Source organism: Sander lucioperca, chromosome 4, assembly GCF_008315115.2.
Source record: "Sander lucioperca isolate FBNREF2018 chromosome 4, SLUC_FBN_1.2, whole genome shotgun sequence".
Classification (NCBI taxonomy): Eukaryota; Metazoa; Chordata; class Actinopteri; order Perciformes; family Percidae; genus Sander; species Sander lucioperca.
In genome coordinates this window covers 14,929,623-14,948,800 of record NC_050176.1, presented here as the reverse complement: position 1 = coordinate 14,948,800, position 19,178 = coordinate 14,929,623, and the positions used below count along the sequence as shown (strand labels likewise).

General features: G+C 39.5%; 1 protein-coding gene across 1 annotated transcript; it reads left to right on the top strand.

Moving 5' to 3' along the window:
• The first annotated feature begins 1,516 nt into the window (after window positions 1–1,516).
• On the top strand, window positions 1,517–18,226 carry trip10b (thyroid hormone receptor interactor 10b). Its single transcript, XM_031288964.2, has 14 exons — window positions 1,517–1,832; window positions 6,990–7,105; window positions 7,280–7,333; window positions 8,376–8,523; window positions 8,655–8,717; window positions 9,078–9,182; window positions 9,427–9,555; window positions 9,767–9,913; window positions 11,273–11,434; window positions 14,689–14,798; window positions 15,171–15,303; window positions 15,869–15,936; window positions 16,886–16,992; window positions 17,078–18,226. The coding sequence occupies exons 1-14, from the start codon at window positions 1,809–1,811 to the stop codon at window positions 17,221–17,223; spliced, it is 1,512 nt and encodes a 503-aa protein (XP_031144824.1). The 5' UTR covers window positions 1,517–1,808; the 3' UTR covers window positions 17,224–18,226.
• Window positions 18,227–19,178: the final 952 nt, after the last annotated feature.

Below are 19,178 nucleotides of genomic sequence, written 5' to 3'. Positions count from 1 at the left end.
ATTAAGTGAACAAGGTGTACCCGGTCCACCAAACACTGGGCCGTCTTGACTGTCTTAATTCTGCACATATTTCTGTACTGTAGTCCTATTTACTATTTCATCCATGCGTGGCGCAGCAGATCCGTGTGCATTGTCACCTGCCGTGGAGACGCTGGCCTCACTAACCTCTCCTCCTCTGAGTCGGATCTCCCTCGCGCTGGACTCAGTTTCACTGAGCGTACCAACACTTAGAAAATAAATGGCATTACATCAGTGAGTTCAAACTGCTTATTGTGCGTAATTTGGACTGACACTGAGATGCATGTTGTTCTGTAACTGGTGTGGCGCTGCCACTTTTCTCTTGATTTCCACTTCGACATTTTTTTGAGTGAGAGACGTTATATTTAGCACATATCATCACAGGTAACAAGCTAACCATTGCAAAGTGTTGTGCTAATGCTGGGAACAGGCACATTGTATCTTTATAGTTGTATCCATATGATGTGACAGCTACAGGACATGCTTTGAATTCATAAGATTTAACAATACAGTGTTAGGGACAGATCAGATGGCCAGAGACTTGAGACTTGACTTGGACTCGTGGCAAAAGACTTGGGACTAGACTTGAACTTGCCCCTCAAAGACTTGAGACTTGACTTGGACTTCCAAAAAAATGACTTGTGAACATCTCTGGTTTGAACCAAGAAGCATTTCTCAGGTGTTCAGTTATCAACAGACAGGACGTATGATAACTGAACACGCGGTGTCGCCATTGTGTTGCACGCTGCCTTTAATGGGAGAGAAAGGTGTGGTCTCTCTCACAGGTAGGCTAACGTCATCTCATATGCAGAAATAAGTCCAAACTGATGGTGAACTGACCAAGATATTACATATTCCTATATATGCTATATACTAGTAGCATGACAGCAGAAACGTTACCAGAAAAACAGTATGGAGTAAAAAAATGTCATATCAGACCTGAATTATTTAATCCCAATTACTCCATGTTGAAACAAATAGGTTTATGGTTCGACATCATTGTAAATTCCCCCTTGCCCTCGTTGAAATTGTAGGCTACCTTTACACCAAAATTTTACATTTTAATAGGCTAATAGCTACAATTTTGACCTGCTGGTGGCGCTTGATGAAAAATAGGATTTATCCTTAAATGTCGAAATGCATGGCTATCCGATATAGTTATTGAAACATATCAGCAGTAAAATGATTTAAGAAGGCGATTTATTCATCACTTGTCCAATATAATATTTATTTGTTATTTTTTTTTAGGTCCAATAGGCTAGGCCTATTTGTTAAAACTGAATTGTATTCGTGTAACTGTCGGACAATGTGTGTTTATTTAAAGTTTCCGGCTTTCAGAAGCATTTATGATGAAAATAAGCTGCTGCTTTAAGATAAAACAAGGTTTTCCCACCGCTCCTCCCTCTCTCTCTCTCTCTCTCTCTCTCTCTCTCTCTCTCTCTCTCTCTCTCTCTCTCTCTCTCTCTCTCTCTCTCTCTCTCTCTCACTCACTCACTCACTCACAGGGACCCAAACTTGTTTCAGGAAAAGCGCCTGAACAAATTTTCTCTCTCGCTAGCTAGAACGACACAGGACGGCCGCGTCAGTGCCAAGGAGAAGGCGTAGACTTCCTCCAAACATTTCCTCCGCCATCTCCGCTCTCGAGACTCAACGTTTTGGTGGAATCTTTGTCACGAGAGGAGAGGGGTTTTTTTTACCTGCTATTTCTTTCACCAAAAACCACCTGGTTGTTTTTTTTCCTTTAGAGGGATTCCAGCTTTTCCTCAAACATCTGAACTTGTTTTGCAGACATGGACTGGGGAACAGATCTTTGGGTAAGTTGACAGCTGACGCAAGAAGAGTCCTCTGGGATAAGTCATTACTAAAGAAAATACCTTCAACATCCCTTAAGAGTAGGCTGTCCCGCTGTTGTTTTCGTCGACACAAATATGCACACGGGGCTGTTGTTTTTCCACGGCAGACCCGGGTTAAGTAATCTTGAAACAGGAGTCTATTAGATCTGTAAATCATGCAGCCAGAGGATTTCGCAACTCCTGCTGCCTGCATACCGTTTAATAAACAGAGGGGAAAGACGAGAGGTTTATTACTCTCTCTCCACCTTATCTACACACTGTAGGCTTAAGGTGTACACACCACCACCTTTTCTCTCCTGCATGCATGCCCGAACTTGAGCTTTGCTTTGTGACATCACCTCTCAGGAAGTGTTGAAGGCTCATTTGTGGGACTTGTCACTGCATCTGGTCAGTGTCTCTCTCAGCTGTGAATCAGTGGTGACAGCCATCAGGTCAGACAGTCTCCTCATCACTCACACCATCAGTGGCCCCTGGAGTCACAGTAAAGGGAAGGAACTGGAGTGGCCACTGATCTAGGGCTGCAAGTTACATAGTTATTTGGATTAGTTTAGATTTAGATAGACTTTATTGACCCCAGAATTTGCCTTTTGATTAGTTTCCTGATTATTCAATCAATCATTTGGTCTATAAAACGTCAGAAATGAGAAACACATTACAAAATTAGACAAGATTGTGTTTTCAAATTGCTTGTTTTGTCCGACCAGCAGTCCAGAGGACCCAAAGACGTCCTGTTTACGGCTCCATACAATACACAGAAAGGCAGGAAATCCTCACATTACAGAAGAAGCTGTAACTAGAGAATGTTTGGTATTTGTGCTTCATAAACGGTTAATCAATTGTTAAAAATAGTTCCTGATTAGTTTTCTGACCATCGACTGATGAATCCGAATCATCTCAGCTCTACACTGATCACAGACAGACAGGTGTGGAAGATGATGACCTCAAGAAAATGCATGTTATGTACATAATGTGTTTTGGTTCAAACAAAACATCCTGACTGTTTGTGATGGTTGGTTCAATGGCTGGCGGTTAAGAGCAAACACGACTAATTTAATTAAATCTGTGATTGTGTTCAGAGTCTCAGTACATGCCTCTGAGATTATTCCACAGTTAAACACAGACTGGGTGAGGCTCTGTTTGTTGAGTTGAAGTTCAAAATAGTCCAGCTGCTGCTGCTTGTGTTTAGTTTGATGGGTTTTGATCAACTTCATGTGGGAAAACCAAAACATATCATAACTGGAGCTGAAACTATTGGCCAACTAATCAATTAAGTAATTTGCCAGAAGATTCTATGTTTATATACTATATACATTATATATTGGAATCCTAAAGTTTTGACCAATTTGTTGCTGCATTTAAAAAGGTTTACCCTTGAATTGTTATTCCAGTAATTTTGAAGATTTTTTTTACCAGGTTACTGGTGCACAATTTATTATTTTATAATAATTCAGTAAATGTATATGTATGTATTTATTTGTTTTACAAAGTTAGGAAAGCAATGTTTAATTCAAGCCAGATGTTGCCTTAAACATTAAAGAATGATCCCAATCACACACAGTGAGGCATACAGTTTATTAATTAAACACTAGTATCGGATTAGTACTCGGTATTGGCAGATACCCAAAGCCCAGGTATCAGTATCCGGACTGAAAAAGTCTGATCAGGGGTGGCCGGGTAAGCTCAGTTGGTAGAGCAGGCACACATGTATAGAGGTCCTCAACGAAGCAGCCGCGGGTTCGACTCCGACCTGCGGCCCTTTGCTGCATGACATTCCCCCTCTCTCTTCCCTTTCATGTCTTCATCTGTCCTGTGGAAGTGAAGACCTAAAAATGCCCCAAAAAATAATCGTAAAAACAACTGTTTTGATAATCAATTAGTCATTCTTCAAGTGTAAATGTCAAATATTACCAAGTTCCAGGCAGCTCAAATGAGCTGCTTTTATTTGTCCTACTTGATAATGAACTTCATATCTTTGGTTTGAGGACCGCTGGTCAGACTAAACAAACAATTTGAAGCCGTCATCTTGGGCTTTAAACAATGTTCTGACATTTTATTGACCAAATTGTTGTTGTTAGTTGCATCCCTGAGCCAAACCAGGCCGACCATCCGAAGCAGGGTCTCCACATGGGGAGAACTCAAATTGTTACTGAGCTTATTATGTTATTATAGATATCAGCTGCCACGTGCTTAAGCAGATGGCATGTACACACATATAGAGTACAAGTATATATAAAGTACAAATAAAACTAATTTTTGGAAGTTATGGTGCAGGATGTGATGCTGCAGTCACTTCCTGTTTGCATAGTTTATTGCTTTCGATAGGACAGGGCTACAGGTGTTTCCTAGCAACTGACTTACACATTACTGAAGTCTTTACTTGTTAACACAATTGAGTTTTGATGGTGCAACCTAATTCAGTAAATTACTAGTTTGAAAGAGTAGTTAATAAGAGCTTTGCACAAACTTTGGTGCAACCAGTTATGTAGCTTACATTATGATTGAGGTGAGCTAGAATCTGACCTCAGATCAGTCTGGATCAGGAAACAAATGCTGCTGTATGTCGTCACAATGAGGGGTGGGACTAGTCCGACTGGTTCCAGGGTTTGTAGAGACCCCTGGGACTGTCATTCACAGGGCGGCGGTTTGCACTGAGCTAATGATTATCTCATGCCTAAAGCCTCTCTGCCTCACTATCAGTATTTCCTCCTCTCACACAAACATGCAGATGTTTTACAATAGAGTAATGGGGCGTAGTAACAGAAGTGGTAATTACATGCAGGAATATATCTCAAAGATTCTTCACAAGCTCTTCAATCTCTTCATCGCAGTTTGTCGTCTATCTGATTCCCTAGATTGCCCAAAACGTATATTTCACTCCATCGTCCTCCTTATGTTTTCTAATCCTGTTCCTTCCTCCTTTCCTGTCCTTTCATATCCAGGACATCACTAATTGCTCTATTTAGCTTCCCTCTCCGCTGAGGACTCAATATCTGTGTCTCTGGCTTCATAAGACCCTGCAGCATCTATATACACACACACGCACATTCAGTGAGCCCTTTACTGTATGTCATGACACTGTGTAGATATAAGCCAGTGGAGACAGAGGACAAATGTTACCTGTCTGACAGGTTTGTCTGTGTGTGTTTGTGTGTCTGTGTGTGTGATTGTGTTTTGAAGGCATGAATGTGTGTAAATAGAGAGAGGAATGTTGGAAGGAGAGTTTGCTCTTAATATCTACTACACTGTTGTATTTTTTTGTATAAGAGAAAATTGAAAGAAGGGAGGATACTGTGTGTGTGTCTGTGTCTGTGGTTGTTTGTGTGTGGGTGTGGTTGTGTGTCTGTGTCTGTGTGTGTGTGTGTGTGTGTGTGTGTGTGTGTGGTTGTGTCTGTGTGTGTGGTTATTTTTAGAATTCCAGTTTCCATTTGTGTCAGATCCACAGCCTGATGAAATCAATGGTTTTGTGGTTGAAATGCTTAGTCGTTCGACCATTGAAATTGATGCACTGTTTTAATAATTAATTCATCAATTGTTTACTAATGGCAAAACCCACTGGCTCCACAAATGTGTATATTATCTAGTTTTCTTATTCGTCTGTGACAGTTAACTGAAAATCTTTGAGTTTTGGATTGTTGGTCGGACAAATACAAGACATTTTACGACGTCACCTTGGGCTCGGGGGACTTGGAAAAAAAATCATTATTTGCAGCCCTAAATCCAATTCAGGGCTGTTCTCAGTGTCTGCAGATGTCAGTGACACTGACAGTGCATTAATAATGCAATTATACATTAATCGTTTACGTCACTGCATTTCAAGAAAAAATGTCAAATATTAGCTAATTTTAGCTTCTCAGGATTTGCTAGTGATGTCAGCTGAACTTCGTTGAGTTTTTGACTGATTGTCAAGTGAAAGAAGCAATTTAATGACATCAGCTTGGGCTTTAGGATAGAGTGATAAGTGATCAGTAACTTTTCTGACATTTTATATAATGTAAATAATCAGCAGATTAATCGATAATTAAAATAATTATGAGTTTCAACCCTATAGCATGTCTCAGTGCCACAGGTTTATTTGGCCAATGTAGCCATCTTTATCTCAACAGTTTGCTACACTACTTCCTCTTATTATCTGTCTCTCACTAAGTAGTAGACATCATAGAGTGGAAAAAATCTGATATGGTGAAAGCACAGACAGCTATGCATCTACAGTATATTGACAGTTAACAATTGAAAGTAGTGGGATTGACCTGAAACAAAACCAGAAATTTCAAATAAAGGATTAATAGTACAACAATGACGGAATTGTGGCACTTTTTATACATAGTCCTCCAGTTTAAGGAACCAAAATGCATTGGACGAATTAAAAATAAACTTTCCTGGCAGTGCCTGTCTGAAGTAAGGCTGCAGCTAAAAATACTTTCTGGTAGTTATTAATTTGCAGATTGATGTTTTGGTTAATAATTTAGTCAATAAAATATCAGAAATTAGTAAAGAAATTCCCCATCAAAATATCCTGTTGGATGTCTTCCAACAGTCCAAAAAGACAAAGGAAAGCAACACCCACATTTGAGAAGCTACAGAACTAGACAATGTTTGAAAAATTATTTAAATAATTACTCAAAACAGTTGCAGATTCATTTTCTATCAATCAGCTAATTGATTATTCAACAGAGTTGGATAATCAAAAATAATGCTGACATTAACAGACACTTATTATGTTTCCAGTGTTCCTCTGTCAGAACTGCATCACTTCTTGTTTCGGGAGTTTTCGCTTTCAGTCTAGCTAGTCCTGTTGACCTTTAAAAGAAAAAAAACTCCTCCTATGCATTGTGCACATGTTTTGGGGTAAATTACCTGTTGCATTGTCTTACATTTTGTCTATGCATGAAAATGGCTGCAAGTCCTACACTGATGTAATCACCCTCAGCTTTAACTTTATTCACTTACTTTTTAAATCCAAAGAGCTGGAGCACTAAGCCAAAACAATAAAAAATGTGTCACTTTCCAAAAACCTTTTAGACTGCACTGTGTCAGCTTTGTTTCTCAACAGATGACTCCAGTGTTTGTGTGCATACATGTATGATGAAAATGTGTTACTCTGTGCTCTTCCTTTCTTAGGACCAGTATGATCACATCGAAAAGCATACGCAGTCAGGCCACGACCTGGTGGATCGTTACATTAAGTTTGTGAGGGAACGGACAGAAATAGAGCAGAACTACGCCAAACAACTCAGGTGTGCATTTTGGCTTGGATGATCATATTTCTGAATATGTATTGATATTTACATAAATTGGTAACTTAAATGTATTTGTATCTTTGTGCATTTATGCATGTGTGTGTGTGTGTGTGTGTGTGTGTGTGTGTGTGTAATAGAGGGTCACGCTTCTTCTTTTACACTGTCTAACAGGAGTCTATCAAGGAAATATGCCAAACGAGGGAGCAAGGAAGAGCAAGACTGCAAGTGAGAAAACGATAAAATGTCCAGTTTCCTGGCCTTATTTTGCATGTATAAAAATTACAATTAACTGTTCGCTAAACCCCCTTAGTTATTCTTGTACCACACAGTAGAAATCGTAACTTTGGCAGATTTACCACTCAAAATACGACACGCAGTACATTAAAAAACTATAGGTCTTTGATTTCACACAGAAGTTAAAAAAACAAGCTTCTCATTTCTAGTTGACAACCGTGGATTTTGTCGGCTGAAATGACAAGTGTAGCTAGCTAGCGTAAGGTAATGGTAACGCTAAAACTCATTGTATGTAAATTGTTTGAAAACTCCAACTCCAGATGACTTTTTGATGTTTTGCGCTGACTCGTTTAAAATGATAATTCTGTAAAGGCCGCACTTCACCACTGCTTGGTGTGTTTTCAGCGGTACTGTGGGAAAACAATCTTAGACAAGCAACACAGTGGTTCAATTTATGCTTTAATGTTCTTATTTTCAAAGAGTATGTGTTAGGCTAGAAGAGGAATAACCGATGAGTTTAGAAAATGTAACACTATCTTATGTAAGTTTGGCTGGAGTTTCTACGGTTTAAACTTCCCCAAACCAAAGAAAGAGCAGGACAGAGCCGCCACAGTTCAACTGAACTCTGATATAGTAGCATCTTGGCTCCCACAGGGTGGATGTTCCACTCCTGGAAAAAATGTTATCCAACTAAATAAAGTAGTTATCTTGAAAAAAAAAATGCCAGGTTTCTACTGTAGTTAGTTAGTAAGTTAGTTAGCAGAACATGCTAATGTTTGTAACTAACACAGTACACTAAACAGTTTAATCCATCCCATTCACTTTTGCTCATGTGTTTCAAACCTACCATCATACTTATTAGAGCACCATGCTCAATGCTTCGGCCTGTGGAGAAATCCAAAGCTTGACAGGCTAGTCGTGCAGGCCTTAGTTAAAGTTGCTTTCTGTTCAGGGGAGGGTTTAGCGATTGGTCAGTTAAATGTTGGTCTCTTCAGCTGTTATGATTTTCCAAATTGTAACCCTGCTGCTGCAGATTCAGCAATCACGCATCACTTCAGGAGATCCTGAACGAGCTGAACGATTACGCTGGCCAACGGGAGCTCATAGCTGAAAACATGATGACCGGCATCTGTGTGGAACTCACCAAGTACCTTCAAGATCTAAAACTGGAACGCAAAACAGTAAGAGAGAGAGGGAAATCACATGGGGGGAGGAAGGGAGGGAACAGGGAAGTTTGGCAAATTGCAGATTGACGTGTCACACTGTCTTAACCTGCAACACAGTAACTGTGTGTAACATCTTTCTATTGCAGCACCTGTCTGATGCCAAGAAGGCCCAGCAGAATTTAGAGATCAGCTTAAAAAACCTAGAAAGTGTAAGTCACGTATTGTTGTCCCATCACATTATTGTTATTTAAAGGATTTGATCACCTAAATTAGGAAAGAAAATTCTCACTTGCCTCTTGTGGTGTCTCGACATGCAGATTGTTTTTGTGGCTTTATTCTACAGGTCCGTCTTTTCCTATAATTTCCCAACGTTTCCTAGAAAGAACTGTTTAATTAGGTACTAATTATTATTATAGGGGAAATTTAACCAAATTCTAAGACCTTTTATTTTTAGTTAGTTTGGCTAGTTATGTTGAGTTTATACTCAGTTTATTCAATGAAAGGTGCCTTTGAGTACCTTTTTTGTAGTGCTTTACGTATAAAATGTATTATTATCATTATGTCTGCAGAGTAAGAAGCGCTTTGCTAAGGAGTGGGCAGAGGCAGAAAAAGCCACACAACAAGCAGAGAAAATAGAGAACGACCTTAATGCCACCAGGCTTGATGCAGAGAAAGTATGACACACACACGCACACACATTTCAACAACTGAGTGCAGATTTCTTTTCACCTTTGGTTTTTATATTTTCAGTCAAAGAGAAATCCCTCCTTGTGTCTCCTCCCTCCACTTCCTCCCTGCATCTGTTCCCACATTTCTCCCACTTTGCATTTTGTTTTGCATCATTTCTCCCTTTTCCTGCATTCTTTCATGTTCCCCTCCCTTTCTCTTCTGTGGTTCCACCTATCTTTTGCTCTGAAGGCCAAGCAACATGCCCATGCCCGCACACACACAGCGGAGGAGTGCAGGAACGACTATGCCGCACAGCTCCAGAAATACAACAAGGAACAAAACTTCTTCTACTACACAGAGATACCGCAGATCTTCAATGTGAGACAAAGACACACATTCACAATGCAGTACAACTGAGCAGAGCTTACACACCTGTTTATGTGACGTTATACATCACAAACACACCATTTCAAAATGTAATCCTTCTCCAGTGTTTTCATATTCATTTGAATATACAATTCATAAACACAGACAGTGTGAATATGATATGAAATTTGAGGAGGCAGGTGTATGTCTATGTGTCAAACAGAAAATGCAAGACATGGATGAGCGGAGGATTCGACGGCTGGCGGAGGGATACTGCCAGTTTGCAGACATCGAGAAAAAGGTGCTGCCCATCATCACCAAGTGTTTAGACGGAATTTCTACAGCAGGGAAGAAAATTAATGAGAAACAGGTAAATGTTTGATGTGTGTTAGACTATAGTCTATATCCTTGACGTTCCACTTCTGGGATTACTCCGGTGCCGCAGGAAATTCAACCGGATGCATGTCTTTTCCGTTAACTTCCGCTTTCTTTGTGATGGAATTTTAAATTTGGTGGATTTATGAGGACTATTGTTAACTGCTAGTCAGATTTCTGCAGGGTAAATTGAGACAGCTAGCTAGACTATCTGTCCAATCTGAGTTTTTTGCTTTTTTGCAGAAGCACCGTGCAGAGCTTAGTGCCGCCCATGACGATTGTGATTGTTTTGAAGAAATGCCAATAAACCAGAGCACGTTTTTTTTCTCCCATCCCGCAATGCTATGTGGAGTAGCCAGACCATCCTCCGCTTCGCAGCGTGTGGATGGTCTGGCAAAGCGAGACCAGTTAGACTATACATGTGTCTATGTATGTTGTGTTCATACGGTCATTTTGTTGTATTGTCTATCGGCCACATGATAAAAATAAGGGGAATGTTAATTGGCTGTGTCTGTCTGTCCAGTGTCATATCAAAGACACCTCTGATCTCATTGTCCTGAAACTTGGAGGGATGCTGTTCCATGTTCTGGTGTTTACATTTCCTTATTTGCTTTCTTGCTGAGAGTTGGATGAGAAGATTGATATCACTGTCATATCTGCCGGTTAAATATGAAGCTACAAGCAGCAGCCAGTTAGCTTAGCACAAAGACTGGAAGCAGGGGGAAAACAGCTAGCCTGGTTCTGTCCAACCACACCTCTAAAGCTCCCTAATTAACACATGGTTAAAGCTGTGGTACTGTAGGCAGTATATTGTTGGCGTTGTTGGGCAAACACTCCATAATAATCTTTCAGCATATCGTAATTCAACTGGCCTGGAAAATCTCCTCTTGGCTGTGTTTTCAGGCTCTAAAATATCTAACCTCTGCCAATTACAGGTCATTTCAGAGAAAGAGAGAGTTCTTATCGGCTGTTGTGCGCATGCCAGACAGACAGGGGAGAGGAGAGGGAAAGCTGTGGAAATTCAGGCTTTTTTTTGCTCACTACCTACTGGATTGTCGTCACTCTGAGGCAACAAGACTGGCAACCAGCGGAGACTCCATGAAGTCACTGCGAAAAAAAGTCCCACACATAACCCCTGATGTTGTACCTTTGGTCAGAGTTTCTAGTAGACTAGTTTCTAGTCTTTATGCTAAGCTAATAATCTGCTGCTGCTATATATGTAAATTTAAGTTTGTGTTTGCGCTGTAAAATGTCTTGCTCAGTAAACTTTGTTAGTGAGTGTGTGTTATATCAGCTAATATGGTTACCAACCTCAAAAATCCAGTATCATGAGTGTCTGTTTGTCTCCCTGCAGGACTCGATACTGTTCATAGAGCAGCACAAGTCTGGTTTTGAGCGACCTGCAGATATTGAGTTTGAAGACTACATCCAAGGAATCAAACCAGCAACCTCTGACTCCAGTCTCAACCCCCCTAAAGCTCGTGCCAAGCTCTGGCCTTTCAGCAAGAAGAACAAGGTGAATTTGCACTCTGTTCACATGAGATTTGCCTGCTTTGAGTTTGCATAAAAAGTGCAGCGTCTCAAGGACAAGATACTGACTGCCTTTTCCCTCTCTGCTTAACCTGCTTCTGCATTTGACAACCAAAAAAAACTTTTAGTTTAGTTTATTTCTTTGCTCATTGTATCCAAAACAAATTTGGATTGGTTCCTTTTTTTCCTTAAAGGATAAGGATGGTGTTTATGTTTCTTAATATCAAAAAATCCCATGAAAAAAACAAAATCAACTAAGTGTTAGTCCAGCTCTAAATACCTTCAGACATTTAATCTTTAGCATAAAGTTAATCTTTAAAAATGGCTTACAAATATATAGTTAAATCTAAAAAAAAAGGCTCAGTCATTTTACCAAAACAACTGGGCACTGTATTTTTTAGTAAACATTACTCAAAAAGGAGTTACACTAATAATGCATCTGTTGGGGACTACGTTCAGCCACACAATCATGTTATGCAAGAAAGAAATATGTCACCCAGTGCAAAGGTGTGTCTCACTGATGTGTTTTTAATAGTTTTCAGACAACAATGGAGCTCTATGGCAGAGAAGAACACGCTACTGTAGATCAGGCTTTGTTAGTAGGATCAATTAATTGTTGGTTTTGACTTTTAATGGGATCTGTTGACATAATTAAAAATGTAGATCACCAGACTTCTCTTTTTAATAACCGACATGTTTTCATTTAAATTAAAATTACATCAACATTTCTCAGTACACCAATAAGAAAAGGTGTCATGTTACAGCTAACTGTGAATAAAGTCGTTTTGGTTTGACAACTTGTTGCAGACACATTTTAAGACAGCTTTGAACTTAAAAATCAACCAAATCCATACAAAGGAGCCAGTTCTCTTCTTCTTATCCCGCTCTTGTCGGCCATTGTAGAAGTGCAAATTGACATTCACATGGTCTCATAACAATGCATTAACACACACACACACACACACGCACATGCACGCACGTACGCACACACACACACACACACACAAACACACACACACACACACCCACACGAAGGAAACTCAACACACATTCCACTCATGTCTTACCGCACCACCCTGTTGCCCTCAGGGGCCAATTCTAATTCCAGTATGCCGCACAGACTTGCCCCAAAAACACAGCTCTTTGTCCATTTTATTACAAAAACCTCTGCATCTGTTTGACTCCCCTTTCTTCTTTTCTTTTCCCGTCTTTACCAGTGTAATTTTCTTCCTCCTCTGCTCCCTTGTCCCCCCCCCCTTCCTCAGTTTACCCCTCCATCTTTCTCTCCCCCATCCCCTTTCCCACCGGGCAGCATCCCCCTCTCCCTCCCGCTCTCCAAGCTGCGGCACTCCCCTCTCGCTCTCTGCCTTAGAGAGTTTAATCGCTCTATCAAACCCGGGATTTCCACCTTAAAGATATTACACAAACCGCACTTGGTGAGTGACGACAACTGCTCGGGTCCTCTCTGTAAACGTCTCCCCCCTCATGTACTTGTCTCTTTGATGCTACTCATCTAAATAAGCTGTTATACCTGGACACTCGTACAGGTACCGTGCTTGTTAGTAAAAGTGTTTTTCCCATGTGGTGTGTTTGTTGTATGCCTATCTCATTCAGTGTCCTTGTCTCTCTGCCTAGATATTGCACACTGAAAAACGCATGGTAACACTTCTTATCATTACATAGTGGGTAGACTTAAAAGGTGTTAATGACAGTATTCTGGTGCTGAATTCTTTTCAAGGGGAACTAATATTTAAGAAGTAACTTCACACTGGATCATGCTGCACTGAACTCTGTGTGGATAAAGCTATAAAGGCCTGGTCAAAACAGAAAATGGCGCACTTAAATTAATCCATGCGTCTTTGAGAAAGTTGAAATTCATCCATGCGTCTTTGATTAAGGCTAGAGGCTACGCACTCACATTGCAGGGCTAGTTGGTGAACTAGCGCGTAGCGTGTTAGCCAGCCAAAAAAAATCTTTCTATTTTTTCTGTACTGTGGCATTTTGTACTCAGGATTGTCCATTTAATGCAAAAAGAGTTATTAAAGAGGAAATAATAAGCCAAGCTAGGTAGTTAGCTCAGGCAAGCCCCAGTTTGTGCCTTTTAATGTATTACCTTTACATTTGAGTCACTAAACTCTCCATCCAATTTCTTACACATATTTATACCATTGACTCCTGTTTCATAACCGTCTGCAAACCCTTCCTCTTTTGTGGAATAGTTTATACTCTTGACAGAGGTTAAATAAAAGTGCAACACAGCTAACAAGCTACAATAGCTTCCTCCATTTTGGAGATCCTGCTCTCTTTTCCAGATTGAGACAGATGGCTGTTGGTCAAATGTGCAAAATGTGTGTGTTGATGCAAAAAAAATCATGCAGATTGCAGACTTCCCCATGGTGAACGCAGATTCCACTAAAATTAGCCGTTTTTAATGCAGGTGTGACTGGGTTTTACGTGACTTCACCTGTAATCACAGCTGGCTGGGCGGGGTCGGGTGGGGTCTGCTGTACTTGAATCAGCTGTGATGCTGCACAAAGGGAAGAAAGTGCATGTTGTCACAACTAGTTAGCAGAGCAAGCTAAATTATTTCCTGTAGTGCAGTTACTCTTTAAATTACAAAAAATAAATACATGTTTTCTCATGGCACAGGGCACTACATTTATATTCAAGGAACATTGTTAACTTTATCTCTAAACTAGAGAACCAAGTATTTATTCTGTGATGCCAAACTTATTTATTAAATAGCAAAAAGCAACTCTCATATAGCAAATGCACACACTGTCTAAAATATATAGTTAATTTGACAGCAGAGCCAGTTCTAAACATTGCACAGCTGAAACGTAGTGGTATTCTCAGGGGATACGGTTCTGAATACAGTCTTTCTCCTCACTCTGTCTGTCTGTAATTATGTGTGTTTTCTCTGTTTTCCCATCACTACTTTCATACCTTGAACAGGGTTTATTTTCTTTACACAGAATAATTAAGTAGCTCTCTTTTGTTAGGTTTCTTTCTTTACATTACATTACATTACACGTCATTTAGCTGACGCTTTTATCCAAAGAGACTTACAGTTGCTACATATGTCTTTCTGTGTGTAGACGTGTTAATATCAGTGGGAAAGAGAGATTAAAACAGGAAGGAGTGACATCTGGTGGTTATCATTGATAAGGTTGTCGTATACATGATACAGAATAGTTACTGTGTGTGTGTGTGTGTGTGTGTGTGTGTGTGTGTGTGTAGGCACATGCTGCAGAAGATTTCTCTCACCTTCCTCCAGAGCAGAGGAAGAAGAAGCTACAGGCGAAGATTGACGACATCACCAAAGAGCTGCAGAAGACACAGGACCAAAGGTGGTATTCCTCATTTGACCTCATTTTGTCAACATTGGTCAACAAAAAACACAAACCTGGATATTTTTGGTGTGTTAGGGACCATTGTAACTGTTTCATTGGTGGACACCCAATTAGTTAGTGGAAGAACTTGACTGGTCCACACAGAGCCCTGACCTCCAACACCTTTGGGATGAATTGTAACTGCGAGCCAGGCGTCAGTGGCCGACCTCACTAATGTCATATTAAATAGTAGGACAGTTTTCCAACTTCCAAAAAACTTCTGCCCGTCTCTCCTGTTCTTATCCGCGGTGCCGCACAGGAGACAAGCTTCCTTAATGTGTGCTCACATTTCCAAAACGATAACACTTTTCTTCCTCCGTCTAACTTCAGTGACGCACTGGAGAAGATGAAGGGTGTGTACGAGAAGAATCCACAGATGGGAGACCCCTCCAGCCTGGAGCCTCAGATCTCAGAAACTGCCCAGAACATTGGCCGCCTGAGGGGGGAGCTTGCCAAATATGAGGTTATTACTAGAGATGGTCCGAAACCATTTTTTTCTTCCTGATACCGATTTGGATACCTGAACTTGTGTATCGACAGATACCGAGTACCGAGCCGATACCAGTGTGTCATATATTTTATCATATTTTAACTGCTGTATACTACTATCCCTGTATGGATGTGATATGATTTCTATCATTGTTGTATGGCCTGGCTAAGGTTGAACTCTTTGTAAAACATGAACAAACACAAACAATGAATGACGTAGAACTTTCTTTTATTATCCAGTTTGGCAATCGGTCATAACGGAAAAAGAACGTGAAATAAACAAATTTAAAGTAGATTTTCTTTAGGGCTAAATTATGTGTTATCTGATCGGTGCATAAACTCCAGTATTTGTCAATATCGATACCAGCATTGTAGGCAGTATCGGAGGCTTTTCCGATACTGGTATCAGTATCGGAACATCTATAGTTATTACTTCTTTTTACAGTCACATACATATACATGTTGCTGATAAATTGTGCGTGACAGATCAGATTACAGTATTTGTGCAAGCTTTAACATCTATTGCTGGTTCCTTGCAGATGTGGCTGTCAGAAGCAGTGGGAAGAGAGGAGACTTCCAATGCCATCAACAATAATTCTCAATATTGGTAAGACCTGTATTTATAGGAGAAGTTTGACATTTTGGGAAATTCACTTACCAACTTCTGAGAGGCAAATGAGGAGATTGACACCACTGTCATGTTTGTTCAGTAAATATGAAGTTACCGCCAGCCGCTGATTAGCTTAGTTTAGCATAAAGAGTAGAAGAAGGAATAATCTCTACGGACTGCTAGGCGAGTATTAGCATGTTTACTGCTGGCTGTGCAAGCTATTACAGTGTCATTAATGGACCACACTGACTGTGGGTTAGACCAGTGGTTCTCAAACTTTTTTTAATAATATACCCCCTTTGAAATATTTCGCAAAACATTCTTTTTAAATGGAATCCATTAATAAATGCATTTATTATAATATGATCATTATTTTAGGAATTATGCATATTCTCTTTAATTAACATACACATTTTTTTTTCCACACGTACTCCATAGTACCTCTAGGGGTACACGTACCCCCATATGAGAAACACCGGGTTAGACAATGTGTTTATTTGAAAAATATGACAATGGACACATTTCAGTAGGAACTGAAGATTTCTTTCTTTTTACTAAATTACAATGGCATTGAGCGGTCTCCTATTTCTTTAGGCCTTGTGAATTCATATTGAATTGATCCATATGTGGTTTTCAAAATATTAACTAGAAGTTGTTTCCATGATTGTTTATAATGGATAAAATGCTATAATTGGAGGTCATTCAGGTTTTGTTTTTTTTACTTTTTTTCTATTTTGTCAAAACTAGAAGTGAAAGAATAAAGAAATGCAGCGTGTTGATTATTAGCTTGAGAGTGTTTCCACAATTTGCTGTACAAAGTGTTACAATTCAAGAAAGCGAATAAAAGAATTCTCAAAAAACGAAGAACTATTTCTTTAAATGTGAATGTAAGTGAGTAAATGATATGTCTTGATTTTTTTTCAATCTTGGATATATATATTTCCAGTGTTGTAGCAGCTGAACAGCCTCCGAACATCTACACAGAGTTCGATGACGAGTTTGACGACGTAGAAACTCCTGTCGGCCAGTGCACGGCTCTGTACACCTTCGAAGGTACGTTGTAATATTCATGTTGTTCATGCGTATATCTTATTTAAGCCTTTTTATACGGGTCTTAATTGTTTGTGTTTGTGTGCAGGCAACAGTGAGGGCACCGTTTCCATTACAGAGGGAGAGATGTTGACTATAATGGAGGAGGATAAAGGAGATGGATGGATGAGAGTCCTTAGAGCCAGTGGAGAAGAGGGCTATATACCTTCATCCTATGTCAAACTTGCCCCATAACACACACACACACACACACACACACACACACACACACACACACACACTTAGAGTTTGTGATGGGAAACAAGAGCCAAGGGTGAATACAAAGTCATCCACGATAATTGAAGCTGTTTTCTACATCTTTTATCTCAGCCGGTGACGTTTATAGTGAGATGAAAGTGAGTGAAGCTTGTTATCAATGATGATTGCAATATCATACAGTCCCTGTCTCTGTGGCAGGACAGGCTGTCTCTAAACGCAGACTGTCTGATCTTTATAGAGTTAAGCTTTTAAATCCAAACTTTTGAATGTATATCTGAACTTTTTTGTCACAGCGTTAAGTGACTACTCGTGTAACATATTCAGCATAATAGTAGCCTAAAAGCTGCATATCTTTATATCCACTCACTTGACTTTCCCACTCATCTCCAATAACCTGCTGAACTTCTTTTTGTAATACCGGCCCTCATCTAAAACTTCTTGCCTGATAGGATAATGTGATTTTTTTCTTTTTGTCATAGTGATGATATGTTTTTTGACTTATAACTGGATGAAAACCACTACTCTATAGGGAGTGCACACATTCCAATGTCTCTCAATGGACTGTCATGGTAAAGGGTTCACATTTTTAAATGTCTGTCTTACAACAATAGTGAGGTGCCCATATGAATATTGAAATAGGTTTTGCTTGCTGTCACCATTCCTCTTGTTCATACAGGCCCTGAAGAGATCCCTTCCTAATGTGCTTCTAATGTAATTCTAATGTAATTTCAATTTTATACTAAAAAGAGTAAAAATGGAGGACTGCCTCATATTGGCTTCAAATAAACATTGGGATTTAACAACAAACACACACAAAAACAAGGGCTGTGGATTTCGTCCCTTATCACTTACATCAGAGGCACTTTAGGAAAGCATGTTTTAAAGCCCAGTATGAACAGGAAGAATAGTTACAGCAAGCAAAAACTGCTTCAGTGTATATACTGTATGGGAATGTTTTGTTTCAAGAAGAAAAGAAAAAGTGAACCTAATCTTTTACTTCCATATGATATGTTAGTGTGTCTACTGAAAGGAGACTTGCAAGGAAACTTGCTTTGCAATGTTGTAATTGTAAGACATGGTGGGTGAAAAAGCACAGTGGCAATAATGTTCAAAGTTAAAGACAGGATTAATTCCTGGCTTAAATACCAGGTGAACTGCCTGCGTTTAAGGTTGCTGCTTCCGAGATCATCACATAGCACTGACAACAACAAACTAACAATAATATGTGCAACTCAAAGTGGATAACAAGCAATAATTATAAAAATTTATAAAAAAAAACTAACTTTTCACAGAAATGGCAGACTGTTTTTTTCTTTGACGGTTTATGTCTACTTGTATACTGGTTTTACACGGTTTAACCACCTGTTTTCATATTTTGAGCTCTCTTATTGACCTCAAATTCTCTGAAACAATGGACATGTTTGAAAATCTTTGTCACTATTCTGAATTGAAATCCAGATTACCAGTTCAACCAAATTTCAAATGAATTAATGACACCAGGGTCACTTTCTAAGGAAGGAAATGGGCACCTTTAAAATCTGATAGGAGTGTTTAAAGACACACTCCAGACATGTTTTATGACATGAAAATACTTTTGCTTTAAACAATTTGTCTGATATGGTCAATTAACTAAAAATATTTAAATTACTTTTACTCCTATCTCCAATCTATGAATATTTTTTCATCACAAACGCTGGACACAAGTTTCTTCCTACTTCACTGAAAAGTTTACTTTTTTAGTGAATGTGCATTTGAGGTTTCAAGTTTCCACATCACACTAATTGAACATTCGTTTGAACACGCCTGGAACTTGGATTGAAGGCGAGTGCAGAGAAACGTTCCTCCTTCAGCAGAAAATCAAACTTCTAGTGTCAAACTGCACAATCATAATTCTTTAAAAATCTAACTCTCATTGAGCCACATAATGTTAA

Excerpts from the sequence above, each read along its gene's own strand:
- trip10b (XM_031288964.2), top strand. The coding sequence starts at position 1,809 with ATGGACTGGGGAACAGATCTTTGG. Across the intron at positions 8,524-8,654 it reads TAAAACTGGAACGCAAAACA|CACCTGTCTGATGCCAAGAA; the intron begins GTAAGAGAGAGA and ends TTTCTATTGCAG. Across the intron at positions 16,993-17,077 it reads GGCTCTGTACACCTTCGAAG|GCAACAGTGAGGGCACCGTT; the intron begins GTACGTTGTAAT and ends GTTTGTGTGCAG.